The sequence below is a fragment of the Hydra vulgaris genome, chromosome 07, assembly GCF_038396675.1.
Source record: "Hydra vulgaris chromosome 07, alternate assembly HydraT2T_AEP".
NCBI classification, from domain to species: Eukaryota; Metazoa; Cnidaria; class Hydrozoa; order Anthoathecata; family Hydridae; genus Hydra; species Hydra vulgaris.
In genome coordinates, this window is record NC_088926.1 from 25,175,959 (window position 1) to 25,191,531 (window position 15,573).

A 15,573-nucleotide genomic window follows, 5' to 3' on the forward strand; every position below is an offset into this window, starting at 1 on the left:
AAGCAATTGCTTTAACTCAGCGTTTTTGAAGTAATTGTTCAGCTTTACGTGAATAAAAGTTTTAGCAGACTTGCTCAAAATTTTATCCACGTAAAGCGAAGCAGTTTACTCCAAAAACGCTGAGTAATTGCTAAGCTTAAAGATTTGATCAATATTGACCAAGTAAATAAAAATTTGATGAATATTGTTAAAGTTTTTATTCACGTAAGGTTGACCATTTACTAAGTAAAAGCAACTGGTTTTTTTATTCACCACGCCTTGTAAGATCTGAGTTAACTTGATTTTATCTTAGAAATTTAATACTTTTACTGAGTATATCGGATATCGAGGACTAAAACAATGGAACATCATGCAAGTTGATTACATTGTACGATTATTTCGTACATATAAATTTCTATAAACATTTTTTTTAAAACTCTAGGCTTTTTTTTGCATAATTTATTTGCTTATAAGAGCAAATATATTTGCAATAAATTTTATTATTTTGTTGTTCATTAGCTTATGAGCACAGTATAATGTCATTTTTATTGCGGCTTTCAAAATATTTACAAATTCTTTATAAGTTCTACCCTAAAGATTATGTGAAAACTTTATTATTTAGGTGTCATTATTTTAATTGACTTAAAAAATCAACAACTTAAGCCTAGTTCGCTCCTACATTTTTTATTTTTGTATATACAATCAAAAAATTGAAACTAAAATTTAATAGTTTAAACTAAACTCTATTGATAGGGAAATCGTTTAAAATTAACGTACTTTAAACAAGCATTTACACGCTATACAACAATGAAATGAGACATCCTCTTTCATAAAATAGTTTTATTTCTAAGACAAATAAAAAACTAGTGTAGTTTTAATGCACTTTTTGAATAAATAAATAAAAAAAAAATACAAATCCGAGCTTAACTCAAACAGTTCAAAACTTCAAGAAATTTCTTCTTTTAATTATAAAGATAAATAAATGCAAAAATAGGAAAACAGCAACAAAGAAAAAAGCATAACTCGACAAAAATAGTATCGTTAAAAAATTCTTACATTACCGTTTTTCGAAAGAGTTTTAAAATTAAATTTAAAACTAAATAACGAAATACAATTTAGAACTCGCAAATTTTTAGGAACATAATATATAATATCTTTAATATATATATATACATATATATATATATATATATATATATATATATATATATATATATATATATATATATATATATATATATATATATATATATATATATATAAGAACTAAAATAAAATAAAAGACTAATGAATCAAGTTAAACTTTGTATAAAATTTAATACAAAAATGCAACACAAATAAAAAACAATTATAGCAAATTGTCCATCCTAATTCAAAACAACGCATATCGTCTTTATACCCGCTTAATGAATTTTGATGAGTAACAGATTTTTTCGCAATCATTAAGAAAACTAAATATCATGAAAATATGAAATAAGAATTAAACCGCACTTCACGAAATAAGAATTAAACTGCACTTCACTTAAATCAAATGAAATTTCTATTCAAAATGGAATTGTGTACAAATATAAATTTCCTATAGTTTGAAATCGCATTCTCTCAATCTGAATAGTTTTCTTGAGTTTTGATTTTAAAGCGAAACGAACATTTTATATCTATCGGAGGGTGAAGCTATCATAATTACTGGTCCAAGCGGTTTCGCAAACGAATGTCGGAAGAACTGATATAGCCTCTCGTAAAAATTTCGTCCGGGACATTTTACCATGTAAATAATGACGTGCTAACCCCATTTCTGCCAGGTCGATAGAAACATCCGAAGTTCGCTGTTAAATAAAAATATTAGCATTGTGAAATTAAAAAAATTATTTATCGAGTATTAAAATTGGAAGTACGGTCACGATTAAACATCTATTAGAATATTCCTCTAATGTATATTTAATCATATCTTTTAAATATATTAATTATAGACTGAAACAAACAACATTGAGATTTCAATGAGAACGCAAAAACGATACAAAATAAAATTTGGTAACATTAAATAAACCCTTATACCTCAAATTCCATCCAAAACTTCCAACTGTTTGCATAGTAACCATGAGAATAAAATACAAAATAAATTTCTGAACTAGGTTCTTGATAATCCAATTCAGAGTAAATATGGGTGCCATTCTGTTTATACATTGACCAGTCTGCAAGTATTACACCAGCTTTTAGGGTAAGAAATATATTCATATGATCAGGGCCTAGATTAAAGACAATATTCTTAAATAATCATTTTTTCATTACATGTTTTAACTATCACTATACTTATTTTTTTAGAAAACAGATTAGTCTCTAATTTTATTTGATTTTATTGATTATTTTAAATATAAACTAATTTTTTTTTTATATAAATAAGTGATAAATCGCGAGTCTATTTTAAAGAGGAATAAATATCTATCACTGTCTAAAATACCTTCATACTTTGTAACAAAGCCTGTTAAAATGTACAAAGATAATATTTATTATATAACAAAAAAATATAATTATCGTTAAAATATATTTCAATATCAATTAAATTCTAACAAGCTCCTAAATACACAAATACTAAACACACACTCACATGAAAGTAATTAACTAAAACAAATTAACGAAAGTAATTAACTAAAACAAATTAACAAAATAAAAAAAAATAAAAAAACAAACAACCTTAATTTGTTTGTTGTTTTTTTTATCACCATTTGTAGTAAAACAATTTAACAATTGTTCATTATTGAAATAACAGAAAGAACATTAAGCAACAGAAGTGGATCCAGGATTTTTAGGTATTAGTAAAGTAACTTATATGTAAGTTGTAAACTTCAAATCTTTGTATGTTCATACTAATGTCATACAAAAATGGTTTGCCTGAAGTTATGCTGACTAGAATAAAACCTAAAAATTAGGCACTACCCACATAAGTGCCAGGGGAAGTTTTTTTCTAAATAAAATATTTCTTTCTTTAAATGAGACAACTATTTATGAATGCATTCAAAGTTTAAGGAAAAAATAATTCAGATTTTAAAAGTTTTTACCAAGTTAAATTTACAACTTCCTCAAAATTAGGAGGAGTAGGGGTGGTGGTGGAGCGGTTTCTATATAACAATGCTGAACTTAATGGTGATGTAACTTATGTAAATTGATAGTAATATGTCATTTACATTTTATGTGAATATTCCATTTGTATAGCAATACATACAAAATGTAAATGTCACTACGGGGCAATTTCATGTGAAAACATTTAATTTTTTTTATAAAATACATCCCTAAATCTCAGATTTTGCTGATTTTTACACCACTCAGCGATTTTAATAAGTCGTGAACATCCCTAAAAATTATTCATTTGATTCCTAACAGTTTCAAAGATGTTACTATTTTAACTGTGCCTTAAACCAATTAAAAATAACCATTTCTAAAAATGGTTTTGGTTTTTCTGTGCAATGGAAAGCAGAGTTAACAAAACCAAAAGTAGCAAGACCAAGAACAAGGCCAAGGACAAGAGGTTTAAGGCCAAGGCTTATGCAAACATTTTTAAGACCAAAGCTTTAAATTTTGGTTTTGCATTAAGGCCAATTATTAACAAAACTGTAGGTTGCAAGCGCTGTAACAATAAAACCACATATTATGAAATTAGACCAAGGTTATGCGCAGAATTCAATGAAGTCAATAAAAAATATACTTCCAGATAAAAGCCCAAAACAAAAATAAAAATTAAGAATTAAAACTTTTAATTCTTTAATCTTATATATTTTTGTGCTTAATGCTAACAACTAATATTACCGTCTTTTCATTAAAGATGTTATTATTAATTGCTAGCATTAACTAAATAGTTTATTAATTAGTCATAACCATCAATTATCATTATCTAGCCTAAGTCTTTATTACATTTAATAAACACCAATGTTTCAAGCAACAAACCAGACATATGAGCTTTATGAGGGCACATTATCAATCCACTCTGACAAAAGATACACTTGACAGGAGCTGACGGTGCAGGGTCAAAGAAATACTTGTCAAATATCAGTTTCTAATTTTTGAACATTTTTAATTGTGTACAGTTTTTAAAAAAAAAAAAAATTTTGATTAAATTCTAGGGATTGATTTGTTCTTATTTGTTAAACATGATTTTTTTCTATTATTTGGAAAAATGCATTTTTTTTTTGTAAAAAAAACCCTTTGAATTGGAGGTGTAAGACAACATCTAAAAAAACAAATAAATCAAACTGCATCGTCAATTTTTGTAATTAATAAATTGCCCCAGTAAAATTGCAATAAATGGTAAAATTTCAGTTGTTATGTTCATTTTTAAATATTTTAAGTTGTTTTATTGAATTCCTTGCCTTAAAAATATGTAAGTGTACATATTTTCAGCTTTCCATTGCACACAGAACAATTAAGACAGTTGCATTCAGTAAGAAATCAGATGCAGAAGTTGCGTTTACTTTTAAAATCTGCACAGCAAAGTTAATAGAAACCTTCCAGTCTCGAAGATGAGAAAATGTGTTGAGTGTTCTGGCATGGCAAAAATTCATTTTACGGTCATCAAATTTAATTTGAATGTTAACAAAATAATTGAACAAAAAAAAAATATAACAATAAAAAAAATGTTATCTAAAAATAAAACATAAGATCCTTGGTTTATAAAAGAGAGTTTTTAAATCTACTTTGGTATGTTTGCGTAACTTTTTTTTTTAAAATATATATTATTCTTTATTATATGTAACATTGTTTTGATAAATTAGATGTTTATTCTATTCTTATCTTCAGAGGTTCATTCCTTTATCTCTGCATTTATTTAAGCATTACAGCTTGTTTCAATTAAATTGAACTTGGCTCTGGTTAATAAATGGAATATAAATTCTAGTGCTTGTACGAAGATAGTTTACTAATTAAAGTAGTTATACTTGGACCAAATGATTAAAAAAAAAGTTTATAAAACAGTAAAATACTTACACATAAAATATTTTTCAACTTAATATTTTCACTAGCTTATTAAATGAGATATTTATTATTTTATTAATATTAATTTTGATAAGTGTGACATTCACAATATTATTTGTAAGTCACTATATTACCTGTAACAGCCAATTTTACTTGTAAAATTCAGTTACAACTCAGTGACAACTTTTATAGTAGGATCAATACAGCTAGCAATGCATCATTAAAAAAAAATCAAATTATTTAAAGATCAAGTATTGAAATACCTTCTATGTCAAAGTAAAAACGTATTCTATTTTCTTTGATCTCTCGTTTGTAAATACTACTTGAAAGAGGGTTTTGTCCTCCATCAGGCTTTTCACCTAACAGATACCATTGTTTTCTAAAAATATTATAAACAAGCATCAACACAAGAAACCTTAAAAAATATTTATTAAGTGCTTAAATTATTTATACTAAGTGCTTAAAATATTTATATTAAGTGGTTAAATAGAATTTTATGAAAAAAATAAATAAAAATATAAACTAAAAAAGTATACCACAATAAAATCAGTAGTCTAGTAAAGTATTCAGGTAAATTAACAAAAAATTTAATTTTAGATAAAACTCAGAAATTCTCTCAAATTTCATTATTTATTAATGTTCATTGATGTGGTACTTTGCATAAAATGATTTTTTGGAAAACATACATTATTAATATACAGCAAAATGCTTTAACTATGAAACATTTATAAACTATAAACAAAAATTAAACAACAACAAAAAAAAAACTCTACCTTTACACTGAGTGCAAGGGTGCAAGAGCACACTGAGTACAAAGGTGCAAGCTCACATTAGTGCAAGAGTGCAAGTACACACTGAGTGTAAAGATGCTTGACTCCTGATTTAAGACATAAAAAACTATATTCTTTCAATATTTGCCCATTATATTATTACTTTATATATATTATTACATTCAACAATTATGCATATTAAATTTTTCAAATGAACATTTAAACATTTTAAATAATTTTCATTACATAATTAATAACAAAGACAGTCAAAACTAAAGTAGGATAAAATTATACAAATCAGGAAAACACAAAACACAAACCAGGGAGAAAAGTAATATAAGATAGATCTATAACAGGTAATAAGCGAAAGAAGAAAGAAATCTTCACTTAGTGAATTATACTTATGCATGTGTAGTAGTTTAAAATTTGGCAACCATTTTAATTTTTTGTCGGTTAAAAATATTTTTCTTAACATGGAGTTTTTTAAAAATTTTTTATTAACTTTAATTCTCAAGTTTAATATAAGTGAATGAAATGAATGAATGAATAAAAATGTTAATAAGTAATATTAAGAACAACACAACTTTTTGTTTCAACACAAATTTTTTTTTAGTAAATAAGTAAAAACACAAAAAAGCATTTTTTGCTGTCATGAATGGTTAAAATAAATTTTGTTCTGAATTTAAATTTTACTTTTTTAATTAGAAAATATTTACCATACTTTTATCTATGCCAAATTTTTTTTTTAAAATAATTGTCTGGAAAAAAGTAAAATGAATTAACAAATCAGTTTTCAATTGGAAAAACTTCAATTTAAACACATATTATTAAGCGTAATTTTAATTATTCATATAAATGCGTTGTGGGGAATTATTAAAGGTTTCCCAAAGACACTAATAAAATCACTATAATAACTTGTGTTATGCAAGTGATTTTATAAACTCTCAATTATCCTATTACCTCATTATTGCAAATAAAAAATAAGTACAAATATAAATTAACTTTATATAAATTTCACAAACGGGTCATAGTCATTAATTCAATAACTACTAAGTACTCCCTAGCAGGTTGGGAAAACATGATTTACAGCATGTACACAAAGTCATAAATTTAACATAGATACTATTTGCAATCTAGTGGCTTGGATGACATGATTTGACATGAAGTCAAATATTTTTCACAACACTGTATCTAAAGGTCAATGGTAGTAGTTATGACTAATTTAAAATATTTTTAAAACATATTTTACATGATAATACAGGCATAATATAAATATATAAAAATATGCCCAAATCACAAAAAAGTAAGACACAGAGAAAAGTACAGATTCTTTGCAGCCTTTTTACTTCAGTGTCTTGCTCTTATGTAGTTTATGTGTCTATTGCTACGTGCACTATCATAGGTTCAAAACAAAAAAAAGTCAGTTATATGACATACATTGGTACAAAGAAAAGATTAAAATATATCTTTTTTATTATTATTTTTATTATCATTTAATTAATTTCTAATTTAAAACATTTAAATTTTTTTTAAATAAAGAATTCCTTAAACTAAAACTAAACAAATATCGATATTAATGTTTCATACAATGCGCAAATAGCATTGTATGAAATGAAATATACTTTAGCATTGTTTTTTATTGGTTGATTTTTAAATTACTGCACAAATTTTTTGGATCTTTAGTAATAATAATTTTTATCTTACAACTTTTTTCTAAATTTATAATCCCTAAATTACCTGTTGTTTAAAAAACAATTATTAAAAATATGTAAGTTTTGGCTGTTATTATTTTTGCAGTAGTAAATTTATTTTTTTTGTTTTTTCATTAATATTTGCAATATGATAAATTGACCGTTTTATTAAAACTGTGATATATATATATATATATATATATATATTAGGGCATGGAATTATTACCATTTTTCATAATTACCGGTAACGGTAAAACCCCGGTTTTCGCCATTTTTATTACCGGTAAAACCGGTAATAAAAATGGCAAACTAAATTGTCATTATTGCATTTTTTTTTTCAACACAAATTGTTGTTGTTTTTTGTAAGCTAACTGTTTTTATAAGCTATTTGGCTAATGCATAATAAATTAGTTATTTGCAGCATAGTAATTTAATAAAAAGAAGTCAGAATCGATTTTTCAATTAAATGTTTTTTTTTTTTACAAACAATTTTGCTTCCAACAAGGCTGCAAGCAGCCACTAATTAAAGTTGGAAGTTACTGAAGGAGAAAAGATGAAGATTGTAGAGCAAGATAACGATTGACGGATGACTTAAAGGATTGCAAATTATATGAATCAGGAAAACAAGATGAAGGAAGCGAATTCCAAAAAGCTGATGTTCGAGGAAAAAAACTAGACAAATTTTTGGAGCGTTTTTGGAGCACTTAGGAACAATCACAGAAGACTTAATTGAATGACGAGACGCTAATGAATGATGAGACACAAGAGACGCTAGCTCTTCTGTCTCATCATTCATTAGCGTCTCCAACTGCCGAGACAAGTTGCTCTAGCTAATCTCCAACTGCCGAGACAAGTTGTGTTAATATTAAAGAAAAATGTTTAAAAAAAACATTTGGGCTAAAGATTTTTAAATAAAACTAAATAATTAATGTCAATAAAACTAAAACTGTTGTTTTAGTCAAAGCTCGCCTTCTCCATTTTGCTTTAATTTTAAGAGCCTTTATAATATACGCTGCAATCTACAGACCTGATAATTTATTTTATGCACAGTTAATTCATAACAACTTCAGTATATGTTGTCAATGTGGATTTTTTATAAAAATAGAAAATCATATTTATTTGCATAACTATTTTAATGAATACCCAAAAATATTTATAACACAATTAAAAATGGAATAATATATTTAGTTTTTAGATTTTATTAGCGCAATCTGTTTTTAAAAATCGTAACATAAATCTTTATCAAGATTTTTAAGTTAAAAAGTGTACTTTCACATAATAACTAAATATGTATCTAAGATTTGAAAATATTCTGTCGATATCTTACAAAATAAAGGGGGTTTAAACAAGCTGGTCCAAAGTTTTTGGTGTTCAAGATGTTGTAATATTGATACTGGAATTTGTAATATTGAACTTGGAATTTTGTAATATTTATACTGGAGTCATATAATAACGTTTTACAAAAAACTACAGTGAAAATCCACAACTCTTAATACTGTTTTAAAATACGGTTTAAAAATACTAAAAAAATATTTAGAATGTTCATAGCTAAATCAAGTTAAAAGGATGAGACAGCAAGACAAAGATTAAACACTGATTTGAAAATTTAAGTTTATACAGTTCAAAAAAATAGAGCAAAAAAAAGAACTGAGTAAAACAAAATACTTTACAAAACTTACATTTATTATTTCATACTATTTATATTTCAGTTATACCAAAAAATATTTAGGCAGGAGCATCACTTTTTAATGAAATATACTGGCAATAGGAAAATAAAAATTCACAAATAATTTATATTAGGGTGGTATTAATTTAATCTACAAGCGGGTTAAACTAAGTGATCAGGATTGCAATACCTGAAATAGTTCTGGCTATCAATTTTTAAGTTTATTAAATCTGAATTTCATGATAATAACTCTGTTATTATCATAAAATTCAAAAATCAGTAATCAATAAAAAGAATACATCCATTGATCTTGAAGTTATAATACAATACTGACGATATAAAGTTTAATCATCAAACAAAGCTAGAAAATAAACTAAACGAAGCAATTTAATATTAAAAAAAAAGCAAACATATATAAATAATTTTTGCAATAGTAATAGTAATATATTTAAATAAGTCTTTTTAGATAACATGACAAATAATTAAAAAGCAAACAAACAAAACTAACAAATTATACAAAAATTTATGGTTTGTAAAATATAAACTTTAAGTAAAAAAAGCATTTGTTATTTCAAGAGAGAAAAAAGATTGCTTTTATTTAATTAAAGTTTATGTCTATAACAAACAGTATCTAAAAGTCAATATTTGCTGAATTAATAATTAAATGTGCAAATGTTCAGTAAAAGATATACTATTTGCAGCTGTAGAAAAAAATATTTGTCAATTCTATTCTTAAATGAGTTAATTGACAGAGCCTTTTCGCATGCTAACGCCAAGTTATTCCAATCATTGACAATAGGATTTGTAAAAAAATTGGGACGTGCATTATTATATGTGAATTCACGCATTAGGACATTGGAAGGTGATCTGCAAATTGGTGGATTATGCCAATTGATAATCTCAAAACTGTTTCCTAGTTTAAACTGTTGGATCAAGTCGCCACATCTGCGAGTTTCAAAAGTAGTAAAATTGAGGCGCCGACACCTTTCAGCATAAGCTAATCCTTTTAAATCATGAAGTTATTTTGTTGCTATGGGCTGAATTTTTTCAATATCTTTGATGTCACCTTTTAAATAAGGACACCATACCGTAAGCTTCGGCGTTCCAGAACGTTATTCCTGAAACGAACTGGGAATCACGATATCCTGGTAGGAATGTAACGGTAAAAATGAATCTGGACAAAAATTTTTAAAGTGTGGTAACTTCTTAGTTCAATCGGGACGAGGTTGGTGCGGTAATGGTTGAAACCGCACATCCCGGTTTATTTCCCGATTGGGAAACCGCGCCAGTTTTTTTTGTTTAATACCGTGACATAACGTGACGTTCCGTTACGACACTTTTCCAAAAATGTTATTTTATAAACTTTTAAAATAAAAAAATTTTTAACACAAAATGCGCATTAAAGGCAATTGTTATTTAACAAATTATGCTTTAAAACAAATGTAGATAACACACCCCTTTACAGCGCTTTATCTAACTTTGGTTCATATCATAACTAAGGCTGTCAACAGGTACCCGGGTACCTGCCTGTTGGTTACTGCTTAAAAATGTAAAAAACCAAGAAGTAACGGTTTGTCAAGTTATTCTTGGTAAGTTATAAACCGAGAATCACGTTAAGTCCCGAAACGTCACGGTTTGTCATGTTATTCTTGGTTCGTCTTGGTTCATAACCGCACCAAATTTTTAAGTTTTTTTTTTTTTAGATTATTCACCTCTCCAAGGCCCGAGGGGGGCCACTACAGTCGAGGAGGCTACTCCTACTATTTTTTGTGTTTTTTTATTTTTTAGTTGTTATTTGTGGTGCAACCCTCTCTCAACTCTTTAACTCCAAAACACGAACCTTGCCGAGCAAGGCCGCTGCGCGGATAAACTAAGTTGAGCGTGGTACTTCTAGGGACGTGATGGGAGTCGAACTCCGAACCTCTCGCTTACAAAGCGAGCGCTCTTACCACTACACCACTACCGCATAAGTGCGGTTATTCAATCTGAACGTCAGGTTATTCCCAAAATGTAACATTTAAATCGGGACAATTTTTTTAAAAGTGCGGTAACGTCGTGGTTCAATCAGGACAAAAGTTGCTGTCATGTAACGTCATGTTATTTTTTTGAACCAGGACACAGATCTTACCATACTGGAACAGCAAATTCCAGATGCAGCCTAACATACGTAGTGTTTGGTTACTCCAAAGCTTCATATCTCTTGATCTAAATGCTTTTTTTAATAGGCCAAGTATCATATTCGCTTTACGTATTGCAGCCTTTGTGTTGATTCCTATATAAAGATACCAAGATCTCTCTCAATATCCCTTGCCTCAAGGGTAAGTGATGTATTTTCATTTTTCATTACATATTCATGATTACTATTTCCATAACCAAGGTACATAACTTTACATTTTAGAACATTTAATTCCATTAGCCATTCCTTTGACCATTCTGTGAAAATGTTTAAATCATTTTGCAGAATCAGACAATCAGCATTGTGAAACTCAGGTCTTATTTCTTGTAACAGTTTAGTGTTGTCAGCATAGATTTTATGAACTGACTTTATCTTATCCGTTAAGTCATTTATATAGATGATAAATGTTGGACCAAGTACAGACCCTTGTGGAACTTCACTTAGAACATTGGTCCAGTCGATAGAGTGTTCACCTTAAACAGCTCGCTGTTTTCTACTAATCAAAAATGACTCAATCCATTTAAGAACATTGCCACAAATCCCATATGCTTTCAATTTATGAAGTAGTCTATGGTGAGAAACTTTATCAAACACTTCCGCGAAGTTCAAAAATGCAAAATTGACAAAATTTCTTTCACTTAACGCTTCCATAATGTAGTCAAAACTCACCAATAAGTTAGATGTGCATCCTTTTTTGGACATAAATCCATGTTGATTATGTAAGATGCAGCTCGTTTTTTAAAAATATTTAGTTATCTGTTCCCTGATAATCTTTTCCATTACTTGGAACTAATGTAATAGACACTGGTCTGTAATTAGCGGCATCAAGACGACTTCCTTTTTTAAACAACGGTGTGACGTATGACTGTTTCCAAGCTGTAGGTGTTGAGTCTTTGGACAGTGCTTTATTGTAAAGTAAAGTAAGAGGGTAAGTCATTTGAGCTGTGCATTCTTTAAGTACCTTTGGACTAATGTTATCAGCACCAATAGACTTAGGTGATATAATTATTAATTTTAAAGCGTCACTTCAAAATTAATAATTATATCGCCTAAGTCTTCTTGATAATGCCTTCTTACAAAAACAGGTAACTGACTATTTTTACTATCATCAATAAAAACAGAGTTGAAGTGTTCGTTAAGCTTGTTTGCGATATGTATTCCCTCTGTTAACGTTTCACCTTTTGCATCAGATATAGCACTAATAGATACATGAACATTCTATTGTGCCTTAGCATAAGTGTACACCTTTTTAGGATTACTTTTATCTGATGCTTGTTGTGCTTCAAATACTTGAACACGACATTTACATGCTTTCCGCACTTGGCTTCTTAGTTTCCTATATTCACGAATCAGTGTTGCTAATCGCCAGTTAGTCGCAGATAAGTAATAAGTAGCTAGTACTTCCTTATTCATACACAGCCTATTACGAGTGGTATGGCCTTTTTTCAACGGAATGAATTGCTTGCTGAGTTTATCATATTTATTGCAGAAAAGTTCATAGCACTCATTAGTGTTTTTATTTTCAAATAATTGCTTCCAGTTAGTTTCCATAATCTTTTTACCGAAATTTATAGTCATTTTTTGTTTGAGAAAGTAGTCTTATTTTTAGAAAGGACGACATAATCCTAATTATAATTATTTATGAACTTGTGACAAATCACCTAACTACAGAGAGCTAGATAAGTTGATTGCTCTAGTTGAAGAGTCTGTAATAATTAAATCCAAAACATTTTTTGCTTTACCATTACATGCTTCAAATGTTGAGAAATCAACTAATTGTTCTAGGTTATGATTAGCCAAAGTATCAAGAAAAACACTTGTCGCACTATTTTGACCGCTTAGTAATTTATAATAATCCTGTCATCATCGTGCCATTTGATATTCGGAAAGTTGAAATCACCAGCTAGTAACATACAACTATACGCTTTTCTATCAACAGCTTCGCCTAAATAATTGTTTTATTTATATCATTTATATGCAATAAAGGTGGTCTATAGACACAACCAATAAGAACAATTTATTTACCAATTTTAATTTCACACCATATTTGCTCGGTGTTGCTGTTGTTTAAGATCTCTCTTAGATGACCATCAGACATTCATTCACGACTAGATCACCCTTAATGTAGATAGCAACGCCTTCACCTGTGACCTATTCGATTTTTCTTTAATAGCAAGTAGTTGTTCAATTGAGAAGCAGATATTTCAGTAAACCACGTCTCAGAAATAAATATTAAATCATACATGTTTGTGTTACAGAGTGCAGATAATTAGTTTATTTTATCAGGATTAAGAGAAGTTGCGTTAGTATAAAAACAATTTAAAAATGTATTTTTAGGATTAGATTAGCAGATTTTATTTTTGTATTTAAATAAGTATTCAAACGCATTTAAATAAGTATTCACAGGTAAACAATTTGATTCATTGTGTTTTTGCAATTCTGGTTGCTTGTGCATCTCTCCATTTGATGAAAGGATGCTTTTTACGTCCATTGATTTCAACTTCCTGTGAGACAATATTACTACAGTATTTGGAAATTTTAAATAATTGTAATCACAAATTTTTAAATTTGTATTTTATTTAGCTATGTCTTACAAATTAAGTAAATACTGTCATTAAAACACTTGTAACTCTCTTCCGGTAACATATACAATGATTTACTTTGGCAAAATACAAATGGGGGTGTTTAAAAAATATAAAAACTAATTTATAGCACTGATAGTTCAAAAATAAAAATAAAATACTTAAAAATATGTATTTTTATCTTTATTTTATTACTTATGAATTAATTTAATAATTAATAATATCTAATAATTAATAATAATTTAACACTTTATATTGTTAGAGATCAAGAAAATCTTTGTTTTTTTTGTATTATTTTTTATTTTTTGACATTTGTGTTAATCACACTCATAAATAATAGCAATAATAATAACAATATTATTAATAATAATAAAGTTAACAACAATAATTTATTTAATATAAATATTTTAAATATTAAAAAACATTTTTATTTGAAAGATAATTTAAATAATAATAAACATTTTTATTTAAAAGATAATTTAAATATTAAAAAACATTTTTATTTAAGAGATATTTTTAAACAAATTTTAATACCTTGCTATTACTCGCATTGAATAATAATAAGGCAAACTACAGTATGAACCTTCACACTCTAAACGCTGCATATCTTTAAAAAATGGAATAGTTTTTATATCTTGGACATGCAAATAGTCCATTGGTTGCAGCCATATTCCAGAATCTTGTTTTCTAATAGAACCATCAGAATTGTGAAATGTTCGTAATATGTGCTATTAATAAAGAAAAAAAACATAAACAACTAAAATTGTAAAAGAAAAAACATTAGAATATTTTGTTCATACAGAAATACTTTTCTCAAAAGTCCACATCAACCAGTTGCACATCAATAAAAATGTGGCACTTATTTTAAAATAAATTATTAATAAATTAATTTGATCTCAATTTTTTAATTACATTATTTTATATTACTTAATACTTAAATTACATAATATTTAAATTACATAAACTTAAATTACATAAATTTAAACTACCTAAATTTAAACTACCTAAATTTAAATTACCTAAACTCAAATTACATAAATTTAAACTACATAACTTTTAAATGAGCTTAAAAATTGAAAATCCTAATTTTTGAATCAAGTCTGCATGCTTGGCCAGGAAGGCGTGCAATTTCACGTCATAATATGACCATGCAATTACTATTTGATTTTAAAAACTTGACCACAGCTGTTAATATATTTTAAAAATTAGTATACCGCTGAAAAAATCAAGTCTAACTAAACTATGAAGAAACTTAAAAAAAAAACTTTAAAGAAGCTGTAAAATCTTTTTAAAAAAAATAACGAAAACTAAAATAAAAATAACTAAAATTAAAATTAAAAAAATAAAATTAAAACTTAACAAAAAATAAATAATAAACTATAACGATAAGATTATCTTAATTAAGTTTGGAATAAATAACTTTGAATCGTTTAACTTTACTGATGTTTTTATAATATAATATTATGCGAAACCCTTTTAAATAAAGTAACAACTTACATCTAACAATTGTTTAATAAATGCGCACATTTAAAGTTATAAAAAAGATTCTTAACATTTCTTCGCATTAACGTAAACAAAAGAAAAAAAAATTAAATTGTTCATTTAAAAAATTGATACAATTTTTTTTTTTATCTAAAAACATTTATAATAAAAAATACATACTTGTATAGATATTAAAAATATATATAAATATATTATTCATTAATATTTTAATAAAAAATCATTAGCAGTGATTAATTGCTTTGTTTAA

At 26.9% G+C, this 15,573-nt stretch overlaps 1 protein-coding gene across 2 annotated transcripts in view; it reads right to left on the reverse strand.

Annotated features, from left to right (window-relative positions):
- Positions 1 to 1,270: 1,270 nt before the first annotated feature.
- LOC105848816 (endoplasmic reticulum metallopeptidase 1) overlaps positions 1,271 to 15,573 on the reverse strand; it is a 45,299-nt gene continuing 30,996 nt past the window's right edge. Inside the window, exons 7-10 of one of the 2 annotated variants that reach the window (XM_065801455.1) lie at positions 14,358 to 14,551; positions 5,202 to 5,317; positions 2,032 to 2,222; positions 1,271 to 1,802 (exon numbers count right to left, since the gene is read on the reverse strand). In XM_065801455.1, the coding sequence (XP_065657527.1) occupies positions 1,635 to 1,802; positions 2,032 to 2,222; positions 5,202 to 5,317; positions 14,358 to 14,551 (669 nt within the window). In that variant the 3' untranslated portion in view covers positions 1,271 to 1,634. Of the gene's footprint in view, positions 1,803 to 2,031; positions 2,223 to 5,201; positions 5,318 to 5,711; positions 5,816 to 14,357; positions 14,552 to 15,573 lie in introns of those variants that run through there. The other variant, XM_065801456.1, reaches the window with a different exon arrangement.